Raw genomic sequence first — 12,904 nt, forward strand, 5'->3', positions numbered from 1 at the left:
TTCCCCTCCTGTGCTAGCTATTGAGTTCTTAGTCGTTGAAGATGCTCAGTAGCACTATTTTTCATTGATGGAGTTGAAGAAAGGAGTGTGTTTGGTTGCTTGGCTTGGATATTTTGTAAATCTGAATTAAAAGTTCCTTCTTATTCAGAATGATAGCTTTTTTTGCAAGGGGAATCCATACCCATAGCTGGTATATCATTGGTTCTTATTTACACTTATACGGCTTAACCCATCACCAAACCCATTTATCTGGGTCACTCTGACAACAAACCGGTAACCGAACCTGTTTGCAATCTGAATCCGATCTGGTATGTACAGGTCCTATAGAAACCTGTTTAAGCCTGGTTTATACTTGATAGTTGATACATGTCGATACTCTCCAATTCTGGCCATTTAGTTCCAATATAAAACCAATACAAGCCAATATACACCACATCTAATTCATTACAAGCTGAAATTTGCCATAGTCACTAGTGCCAAACTACTACAAAAACTAATTCAAACAACAGCAAACCAATATACAAGTATTAAATATGTATGAAAACTCAATAAATTAGCCAGAATCACATCTGTGACATTGCCTCCTACATCTACCTTTAATAAGCCCATGATCTATGAAGTTGGATGGTACGGTTATCTGTTCTATGGCCGCACACACCTTAGCCATTTAACTGATAAGAAGCCCAACTTAACTAGTACCTGTCAAAGTTGGTCTGAATACCCTTTCCATAGGGTTTGCTTTCATTATATATAAAAGAGATTTACATAGTTGTTGCCAGATTTCCAGTGCCTAAATGCTATACAAGGTAAGTATTTCTAACGTTATTTACAGCCTAATTATTTGCTATATACAATCTAGATATAAAAGAAAACATCCCTAAAATATTACAAATCAAATCCCATAATATCCTAAATTATCTCCGTAACACCCGCCCTCAAATTGATGCTAGTAGATCAAGAAACATCAATTTGTCAACCAAGAATTGGCATGCCGAGAAAGAGCTTTAATGAATATGTCTGCAGTTTGATGTTCGGCAGAAATGTGAGGAAAAGTAATCACATGTTTTCCAAATGATTCATGTATGGAATGGCAATCGACTTCAATATGTTTCGTATGCTCATGGAAGACTGGATTAGCGGTGATCTGAAACGCACTGGTATTATTAGCAAGAAGAGGAGTGGAATGAAGTTGAGGAAAATCAAGTTCACCCAATAACCCACGATGCTATGTGATCTTAGAGCATGCGGAAAACATAGCACAATACTCAGACTCAGTGGAGGACTTGGAAACTTTGTCTTGCTTCTTACTCTTCCAAGAAATGAGTGCATTGCCTAAGAACATGCACCAGCCAGTAATATAGCAATGAGTATCCGCACATCCGGCCCAATCAACATCAGTATACCCCACCAATTGTAAGGAAGATTCCTTAGGAAAGAATAACCTGGATGTAGAGGTGCCCTTCAGATATCGGATAATGCGGCAGACAGCGGGTAAATGAAGATGTCAAGGGGCCTGCCTAAATTAACTGACCTGCTGCATAGCAAAAGAAATGTCAGGATGAGTAATCAAGTAGTTCAAACTCCCAACAAGTTGCCGATACAAGGATGGATCTGATAGAAGCTCGTCTTCCTCCTGACAAAGCTTAAGATTTACCTCCAAGGCAGTAAGAACAAAGTTACCCGATTGGAGACTAGCCAATGAAATCACTTCCTGCGTGTATTTGTGCTGGTGTAACAACATACCAGTCAGAGTAATCTACACCGGCCAAGAAAGTACTGCAGGGGACCAAGATCTTTCGTGTGAAAAGAAGCCTTGAGATGTTGTTGTAATTGCTTAATTAACTGAGTATCAGAGCCAATAATCACAATGTCATCAACACATACCAGAGCAATACAAATCCTGCAGAAGTCTTGCGAAGAAAAAAAAAAGAATCAAACTGACTCTAAGTAAAATGAAAAGCAAGCAGGGTAGAGCGAAATTTATCAAACCATGCACGCGGAGCCTGTTTCAGTCCATACAAGGATCGGCATAGCAAACAAACCTCTGAGGAAGGTGTAGCAAACATGCCGGGAGGTGGAGACATATAGATTTCTTCCTTCAAATCCCCATGTAGAAAAATATTCTTCACATCCATCTGTCGGAGAGACCACCCCTGTGACACAACAAGTGCAAAGATAGTCCCTACAGTAGTCAGTTTGGCAATAGGTGCAAATGTCTCTTCATAATCAATACCATACTTCTGCCGGTTCCCAAGAGACACGAGACGGGCCTTATATCTGTCCAGTGAGCCATCAAACTGAAATTTGACTGAGTACACCCATTTACAACCAATAGGTTTGACACCAGAGGGACAAGTCACAAGATCCCAAGTGTGACTGTCTTCAAGAGTTTTGATTTCTTCTTGCATGGTCTGTTGCCAACATGCTTGGGTGGTTGTCTGGGTATAAGAGTGAGGAATAGAAACAGTGTCGAGAGTTGTAGTAAGCGAGGTATGGGGAAAACCATACCTATCCGGTGGATGTGTAACCCGGGTGGAGCGCCGAGGTATAGGAACCACAAAATCAGATGAAGAATCAGTGTCTGGAAGGGGCGTTGAAGAAGGGGGAAGACGTTGATGATTCATCACACCTGGTTTAAATCGCTCAATAGAAGAAGACACATAATCAAAAGCGGGAAGAAGAATAATAGGAGGATCAGAAATAACCTGAGACTGAAAGAAATATTGACTTTTGAAGAAATCACATTCCGGGAGATTCGAAATTTGTTTGCATGAGCATCATAACAAACAAATCATTTCTGAGTGGGACTATATCCCATAAAGGCACATGTGTAGACTGGGCAGCAAGCTTTTGACGCTCAACAGGTGGCAGATGAACAAAACAAACACACCCAAAAGTATGAAAGGATTGATACTCAGGAGATATGCCAAATAATTGAAAATAAGGAGAATCATGATTTAGAGTGGCAGTAGGCAAACGATTGATCAAATAGACAGCAATAGATAAAGCTTCTACCCAGAACTTAGAAGGTACAGAAGAATAAATCAACAAAGTACGAATGACATATAAGAGATGACGATTCTTATGCTCTGCGACTCTATTTCGTTGAGGGGTATAAGGACAAGAACGTTGGGAAATGATCCCCTTTTGCTGAAGAAAAGTCAAGAATGAGACATGTACTCTCACCCTGAGTCGAAGCGTAAAGTTTTGATACAAGTACTGAACTATGTCTCAACAAGCGCAACAAATTTTTTAAAGACAAAAAACATGTCAGTTTTAGAAAAAAGAAAATATATCTAAGTGAATCGACTATAATCATCGATAAATGTTACAAAATAATGATACTGGCCATAAGAAAGAACAGGACTCACACCCCAAACATCAGTATGCACAATTTTAAAGCAATTAGAAGCACGACTACCATGCACAGGAAAAGGTAAAGTTTTACTTTTATCAAGACAAGTAGCACCATCAAAAGACACATGAGAAGAAGTAAACGAATCTTTATTGCCCAACAAACCATGTTTCATAAGATGAGCCAAGACAACAGAATTAGGATGACCCAATTTCTTATGCTAGACTTCATTATTATTGGCAGTAGCCGTACAAGCAAGAGAAACAACATTAGGAATAGAAAACTGTAAAGGAAATAAACGTTCCACTTTAGGCCCCTTCACAATCACCATCCCCGACACCTGATCCTGATCCTATACATTCCAACTTTTTTTTTATAGGTAATCAAGAAATTTTATTCATAGAAGTAGGCAAAGCCCAACTACACAGGGAGTATACATGAGAATAACCTAATTAGAGTTTACAATCGAAAGTAGAAGATCAGACATTTAGCCCATTACAAACAATAGCCCCCGCCCATAAGAACAAATTTTTGAAAAAGAAAACTTTAAGCTCATCCATTGTTCTCTCACGATCTTCGAAGCTTCTATCATTTCTCTCCCACCAAATGCACCAACACATACATATATGAACCATTCTTTGGATTGCTACCACTTGTGAGTTACCTCGAAGGCCTCTCCAGCTTGCAGGGAAATCCACCAGTCTAAGAGGCATGACCCATTACAATCCAATTCTCGCGAAAAAATCATCCCACATGGTCCTGGCCACCTCGTAGTGTAAAAACAAATGATCTATTGATTCACCATTCTTTTTATACATACAACACCAGTCCAACACTATTACCCGATGTTTCCTTAAATTATATGTGGTAGGGATCTTGTCCAAAGATGTTGTCCATATGAAAAAAGCTGATTTTGAAGGAGCTTTCATTTGCCATATAATCTTTCATTGGTGGTCATTCCAGGGATCGTTAGAACTTGGTAAAACGATCTAACCGTTAACTCACCTTTCTTGAAGGGGCTTTAGCTCCTCTTATCTATGGTACCCTCTGTCATGCTTATAGAATACAATGCCTCATAGAACTGTGTGATAGTCTCCATCTCCTAGCCTTGGGCTGCTCTAATAAATTCTACATTCCATTGAGGGAGCCACTAGAAAAGACCAAAAGATTGGCTATTGCTACATCCTTTTCTTGTGTGATCTCAAAAATGGCAGGGAAGGTGTCTTGAAGGCTACGTTCACCCCAACATTTGTCATACCAAAATCTGACACGAGCCGTCATGCACCACAATATGTTCATGTCCTTGGAAGATCTCCCAGTGTCTCCTAATGTATTTCCACATACCCACCCCATATGTGCCATGTACTTCATTTGAGCACCATCCTCCCCAAACTGTGAATCTATAACGGACTTCCATAGGGCCCCCCTTTCATTTTGGTATCTCCATAACCATTTACCCAACAAGGCTTGGTTGATTTCATCAAGTTACAAATCCCCAGATCACCCCCAGAAATTGGGGTACATAAAAGTGACCAATTAACCAAGTGAACTTTGAACTCTTCCCCTAATCCACTCCACAAGAAGTCCCGTTGTAGCTTCTCTATACAGTTGGCAACCTTTGTGGGGAGTGGGAGCAAGAACAGAAAATAGGCGGGTAAGTTAGAAAGAGTGCTTTTAATCAAAGTGAGCCTACCACCTTTAGACAAATACAACCTCTTCCAAGAAGCCAAATTGCACTCCACCTTTTCAACCATGCCATTCCAAATCCTCTCTAGTTTAAAGGGAGCCCAATGGTAAGCCAAGATACTTCAAGGGTAAAGATGATACCTTACATCCAAATAAACAGGCTAAATTCTCCGCGCCAGGGACAACCCCCACCAGTTCAGACTTTGAGAGATTAAGACCTCGTTTGTTTTCGCAGATGAGATGAGATGAGTTGAGATTAACGTTAAAGTTAAATAATATATTGTTAGAATATATTTTTTTAATATTATTTTTGTTTTGGAATTTGAAAATTTTGAATTGTTTATTTTATTTTGTGTGAGAATTTGAAAAAATTGTAATGATGAAAGAAGTTGTAAAAACAAACAACGCCGAACTCTCAAGCCCGAGAAAGCTTCAAAACTAAGTAGAGAAGGGGCAAATATTTGTAACCATATTGCATGTAAGAACATCTAGCCCTGCTTAGCACGGCCATTTGTAAGGATAATGCCTCACCATCCTTTTGTCCTAGCCCACCTCCAGATTTAGCTTGATCGCTTTTATGAAGGGACAAATATGCTCAATAATTGTCTTGCAAACAGGCCACTGCATCTTCCATTGCTACTCCTGCTTCATCAATTACTGCATCCACATGTCTTCTTCCTCTGCCGACATGGCTTTATTTTCTAGAACCTTATTTGATTTACATCATAAGGAATCTTCAAAAGATGTTACTCATTATAATAGTTACATCGCTAAAATTAAAGCCATTGGATTCACTAAACTCAGTGATTCTATGTCTTCACCATCTGTTTTATGCGTCAGTGGCTTTCCATTGAGTTTGTTGCCTGTTGGTAAGATTACTACCTAAACTTGTCAATGTTCAGCATGCTTTTTCCCTCTTCATCTCTCAGAATCTCAAGACTAGGAAGATTGGTACAGGTGATGAATGTTGCGACCTATATTATCTTGAAGCCTTAACCCATACGTGCACACACATCCTCTTATGAATGGCATTGTTGTCTTTGTCATCCCTCCCTCTATTTGAAATATCATATTAGGAATATTGTAAATGTATCTTGTTTCCCTTGTGAAGTGTAACAAATTAGTTAATACTACCATGTGTCTTTTCTACCACAATCTGATAATCAATTAGATATCATTTTTGCGACAATTTTGGATGATCGTTCTTGTATGATATGGCTGTCATGAAGGCCAGATGTGGGTACTTTTCCATATTCGAAATCTTTCACACAAAGTAAAATCAAGCATTCAGAGAATGCTAGCAAATACTACCCCACTTCCTTTGCTACTAGCACAAGTAATATGGCATTCTACATCAACTCTCATATACTCCACCCCACAATAGAACAGTGTGGCTAAAAATCACCATTTATTACATTCTCAAGGGCTTTTACATCACATGCATGGCTATAAATGATTCTAAAGTAAGTCAGTCCTAACTTGTCACCTTATTAACAGCATGCCTTCCTCAATTCTAGATGAAGTCTCTCACTTTCTGTTTTCTGCCTAGACTTCCTTTTCTATTTCACCAAAGATGTTTGGGGGTATTTATTATGCTCAACACCTAGGCCATAGTTTTGATAAACATGATGAACGTGCTACAAAATGTATCTCTTGGTTACTCTCAAACCCAGAGTAACATTACCCTATTTTTTGCCATAGTAGTGAGTGTGATCTTGTAGTGTCATCATCCCTTCCATTATATACCCTCACTCTTCTACCATCACCATCTGATCCTACACCATTCAACTCTTCACTAGGATCTTCCATAGTTCCCTTGCATGCTTTTCTTCTCACCGAAGGCCACTAGCACCAATACCTTCACCATCTTTATCTCTCTCTTCAGATCTGGATTTACCAAGTGCTTCAAAATTACGACCTATTGCTCCCCTAAAAGTGATCGTTCTTGTGTCACACAACAACCTATTAGTCAGTCTGTTTCCTGGCATGCCTTATCTACTTCATTCTATTGTTTCACCCCACTTTCTTGGTCTTCTTGCCTAGGACATTCAACAAGCCAATTTGGAGAAAAGCTGAACATAAATAGGTGTATACAATGAAGTTAAATTCTCTATCCAATACAAGCTTTTGGTCATGTATTGATATATAGGCCAAAAAGACATCTGATGATGGAAGCCTTCTCAAATGTTGATTATGCAGGGTCTCCTTTGTATAGAAGATCTACTACTACATACTAAACCTTTTTGAGAGAAATTTGGTTTCATGAAAGAGAAGGAAACAAAAATAGTATCTTGTTCTTGTACAGACGCAGATTGAAAGCACAAGGGGTTCTTTCTTTAAAAAAACATAGGTGCCTAATTACAATCATTACAAAGCACAGGGAGGGGGGGGTCGTCTACCGAAATTTCCCTCTTTTCCATAACGATAACATTTTTTTATAACTCATGCAGATTTATAGGGGAAAATGGGGAATGTGAATTACTATAGGCTAGATAAAAAAAGCAAAGCTTGTAACGACCAATGGAAGTCCAAGCCACATCTAGGCTTATTCTCTAGTAATCAAGGATACAATTGGAGCCTCCCAAGAATCATTATAAATGTCAAGTTCTCTATTCAAGGTAATGAGAAAATTATTTGCCACCCTACCATGTGTTGGAATCTCCCCCACTTGTATGCCTGATGTCTTTGACAGGTCATTCTATTGTGGTACATTCCCGGCTGATATTGGTTTTCATATAATTTGAAATGAATCAAAAAAGGTTCAAACCACATCTAGGCTTCATACTAAAGGACAAGCCAAAAATCAATTATATATGTCAAAAACTTCTCCCTCCCAAGCAATCTAAGAACTCATTTACCAAGCCATTATTCACCACCCTCCTTTACATGTGGGGTGTTACACGGCTCAAGAACAAAAGATCACTTATTACAGTTGTGATTCCACATGATGCCCAATTGAACTCTATAATAGGTTCAATTGCAACATAGTCATTAGATTTCATCACGACAGTAATTGCTTAGGTTTCTCTTCTTTTCATTACTTCATCTGAGAAATAATAAGAAGTATAAGCGGTACTAAAGCCTACTCTGCCAGGATTGATGGTGCCTCACCCAATTTAGCTTGTGGCAACATAACTTATATATAAGTTTGCAAAAATATTGATAAATAGTAAATGCAGATAACTTCCAAATTTCGTTTGAATTAGTATAGCTGCATTATTTTTTATTGAACTTGAATGGTGATGTCAGTGTGTGCCTATATATATTTTAATTAAAAAAAATTATAATAGAAAATAATGTGTTTGAAGCATATCTTTCATTGTGTTATCTCTTGATTAAGACCTTTAAACTGAAATCTGTTCCAGACTTCTATTAACACGAGAGAAAGGCCTAGGTCCCATCAAATTAATATGCACGGTCCTGTCATTATTATCCAAGAAAAAAAAAAAAAACCTATACATCCCCACTACTCTCTTTTATCAAGCATTCACCACTCTGTGACCTATCCACATCAAACCCTAACACTATGCAAAATTCATGGTTATTGAACCTAAGAAAATCTTACATCAAAGTAAAGCAAAAAGACTTCAAAGTTTATATAAACAACCTGGTATACGATTTCACAACAATCCATATAACTTAAGATTAGAAATTGCAAAAAGTAAATATCAAAATGGAAGAGCCTGCTCGACCTTAAAAAGACTGAGCAATGCCTTTCATTAGACCTCCTTTATGTAGGTAGTTTTACCACAACTACCTAGATGAATAATACGATATATATACATGAAGACTACATAGCATATATATCCATGCAAATTGTAATTTTTTAATGTGGGATACCATAAAGGATTAATTATAAAAAAAAATCATGAAAAATCACAACTTAAAAACCATTAAATTATGTAGCTTCCCCCCTCAAGACTTTCTTAACACTCACTTGTGAGAATTAGTTACCATCTGATGCAAAATAGGGGAAAAGGTAAAACTATTAGCCAGACCAAGATGAAAATGCAAAGATCCATGGGATGGTCTTTTCTTAAAAGACATTTGAGTTCATTTCTGTAACTTTTAATACCACAGTTCTTTCAAATTCCCTAAGTTAATATCAATGCTGCACTAAAAAACATCCATGAAAAAAAGAAATATTTGAAAGAAACAACTTTACAAAGAACGAGAAATGGACATCAGAGATATCCTACAAATTACCAAGGTGTCCCTCGTGTAGTAGAGAATTCGTGGTAAACCAAGTACCGTTGTTGCAACCCAATCTGTAACTGCATCTACAGAAAACTCCCCTTCAAACCTAGAAAGAAGATATCTATCGACGTCAATCCCTCGTAATATCTAGTAGAAACATGACGTTTTGTAGTGCAACAAGCACCCAATATAAAGATACTGGACATTGCCCTTATATAAACCAAAACTCACCTTATAAGACAATCTGCAGTTTTACAATCTTGAGGCAAAGCAACAAGTGAAGGAAGGCCTGTGTACATTACTAACAGCTTAGAAACAACAAAATTATAGAGTGCTTGTACATAATCAAAACACTTTACCGGAAACACTACATAATTCTAATAAATTTATTATCCATCTGCTGACGATTCCATCTTATATAGCAAACAAGATGCCCTGGATTCGTCCCTTCCATACGATTAACATCATGCATTTATCATTTTTACTAAATCGACCTTTAGATGTAAGAGAATGGTGTCAGAGCGCAAACCAATGAAGGAAAACATGGAAAATCCAATAAGTTCAGTGTAAAAATGATCTTCATAGTTGAAGATCGACATAGAGGACCGACAGATGGCACAAAAGGACTACATCAATAAAACATTTATTATTCTCTTATAAGGAAAAATAAAAATAATTTCATTGTGGCTTTACTAAGATGTTCAATGATGTAGCACTCACCATTCCTAAAGAAAGGTTGCCCTGTTGGTTTTTTCTCAGCAAGGTAAGCTGCAAGTTGAACATCACCAAGTTCCACCACACCAGTATTTGCTACTCCATCCAGCAAAGCAACTGGACATAGGGGCATGGAAACAAAATAATCATAAAGTGGCAACAGTGTTTTATATGATACTGCCTCCAATTCATACTGATCACACAAAAGACAGGAATTTACTAAATTAACTAATATAGCGTTCTTATTCATTGAACATAGCGAATTTAAAACCTATTTAATTAAAAATGGAAAAAGAAAAAGTGCATAGTTGAAAAAGTAATATATATTTACCAATGACATATAATTGACAAAAAAGTAATCAAGGAAGATATCAATCCATGTTAAGTATATTATCTTATTTCAAGGAAGAGATGAATCAATCTTAAATATATTATCTTAACGTATGTCAAACTTGTTTTTGAATTTTTCAGATATTTTATTTCTCCTATGCAAGTCCTTTCATTTATCCTTGAAAGGGTGGAGAGATTAAGATATGGTCAAAACATGAAACTTTGTGTTAGAAGTATGGTCCTGTTACTTCAAAACAACCCATTAACTTATTTTATATGCACTAGAATGTGTAAATATGCTGAAGAATGGAGGGCATCCCTCAAAATTTCCATTGATCTAAATGCAAACTTGAGGAATCTCACAAAATACTGATGTAAATGGGAAAAAAATCAATGATGTAAATAATACCGTATAAACCATGGATGCATGGTGTCAACAATATAGTCGGCCCTGTGATATTCTCTCCGCTTGGGAGCTCAAGGTTTTCAAGTTCTATTTTACTCCAGAACAGGGGTTTTAGTCACCCTTTACTCATAGTTCTACTACACACCACTCTATTCAAATATGGTATGCCAAAAGTTAATATTTAAAAAATGGCTATCCATACAAATCTCACTACATCATATTGAAGCATATTAGCATTTAACTCTCTTCTTTGTGATTATTCTTGGCCTCTTGACTCTCCTTGTTTCTTCTCTTTTTTCCCTTATTTTCCTGTCACTCACCCACTTTTTTTTTTTTTTTGCTGCCAAGAGTAGTGATCCACAGAGCTCAATGCCCATGATGTCGATGGCATCAAGATCACTATTATCAGTGGTGTGATGTCACTGTCATTACCACCATACGTTCTATTATTGCCAGTGGTTGTAGTGTTGCTAGCAGAACTTTGAGTGTGTCTGCCGTGATGTGAGTATGAAGCAACACTTCTGGTATTTTTTTTATAATTAATAAGAGATTTATTACCAAGAATAGGTATATAGCTCAAGTACACAGGAGTATACAAGAGGAAATACCTACATAAACTAGCTAAAAATGACAAAAAAGACAAGCAAATCCAGAAATTCTTCACCATTCATTACAATAGCCTTAGCCCACAAACATAAAGTATCCTAATTTCTCCTATCGAACATTCTCTGTCTTCAAACACCTCCCATTCCTCTACAGCCATAAACACCACATCAAGCACTAAAGAATCATCTTCCAAATGGCAGCAATACGTTGTCTACCCCTCTACATCTCTCCAACAAGCAAGTAGATCCACCACCTGCTTAGTCATCACCCAAGCAATACCCATCCTACCAAAAATCTCATTCCACAAAAGCTTAGCCACCTCACAATGAAGAAAAAGGTGGTTTACTGATTCACCAACTTTCTCACACATGGAACACCAATCTACGATGCAAAGTCCATGCTTTCGTAAATTTTCCCTGGTCAGGATTTTATCAAGAAACACCAGCCAACAGAAGAAAGCCACCTTGCTAGGCACCTTAACTTTCCATATGCTTTTCCAGGGGTAATCACAAACACCTTGGCAGGTTAACGCCTTGTAATAGGAATGTACCGAAATCTGGAATTTCCTGCATGAATCCACAGCAAGAACAATCTTCAACTCATATAATCTTCCAAAAAAATCAGAGATTAGATTCACTTCCCAGTCATGCACATTTCTCACAAAATCAACATTCCATTGAGGACTATTACTCAAAAAAAAAAAGGAAATAGCCACTGCAGCATCTTGGTCCCTTGCGAACCTAAAGAGAGAAGGGAACACAATCTTGAGGGCTGAATCACCACACCAAATGTCATGCAAAAAATGTATCCGCCCCCACCTCAAATTTAACGTGATTAACGAATTCCCCCCGACCCATCCGAATGGACTTCCACAATCCCACCCCATACGCTCCTCTTACTTCATTAGAACACCAACTCCCCCACTTTCTCCCGTATTTAACATCTATCACATTTTTCTATAATGCACCAATTTCTATATGATATCTCCACAACCATTTTCCAAGAAGAGCTTTGCTAAAGAGCCTCAAATTTGGCACTCCAAAACCTCCACTAGAGACCCGTTGACATACCTTATCTCCCAACTCACCAAGTGAAACTTCCTTTCCTCCACTTTAACACCCCCAAAAAAAAAAAAACACAAGAAATTCTCCTCAATTTTAGTTGCTACCCCAGCCGGCAAAGGGAAGAGAGAAAGGAAATATGTAGGGAGATTAGACAACGTACTCTTTATCAATGTAATCCTACCCCTTTAGACAAAAATAACTTTTTCAATCAGCTAACCTCCTCTCAATCTTCTCTACCCCCCATCCCATATCATAACAGATTTGTGAGGGGCACCCAAGGGAAAACCAAGATACCTCAATGGCAAGAAAGATATCTTATACCCCAACATATTAGTCAAACCTGAAATATTCGAAATGAAGCCCACTGGAACAATTTCAGACTTGGCTAAATTAATTCTAAGGCCCAAAACAGCTTCAAAACATAACAAAAGAGCTCTCAAAGACTGAATGTATTCTTGATTGGCCTCACTAAAAATTAAAGTGACGTTGGCAAAAAGGAGATGTGAGACTTTTAACCTACTCCAAGATTCATTTCCCACCCCAAAA

General features: G+C 37.7%; 1 protein-coding gene across 2 annotated transcripts in view; it reads right to left on the reverse strand.

Moving 5' to 3' along the window:
* The window catches only part of LOC108997478, a 53,312-nt gene that overhangs the window by 25,496 nt on the left and 14,912 nt on the right, over positions 1–12,904 (reverse strand). For both annotated transcript variants that reach the window (XM_018973797.2, XM_018973806.2), the window contains exons 8-10: positions 9,959–10,069; positions 9,470–9,527; positions 9,248–9,344 (exon numbers count right to left, since the gene is read on the reverse strand). In XM_018973797.2, coding sequence (XP_018829342.2) covers positions 9,248–9,344; positions 9,470–9,527; positions 9,959–10,069 — 266 coding nt within the window. The remainder of the gene's footprint in view (positions 1–9,247; positions 9,345–9,469; positions 9,528–9,958; positions 10,070–12,904) is intronic.

Source organism: Juglans regia, chromosome 9 (assembly GCF_001411555.2).
Source record: "Juglans regia cultivar Chandler chromosome 9, Walnut 2.0, whole genome shotgun sequence".
Classification (NCBI taxonomy): Eukaryota; Viridiplantae; Streptophyta; class Magnoliopsida; order Fagales; family Juglandaceae; genus Juglans; species Juglans regia.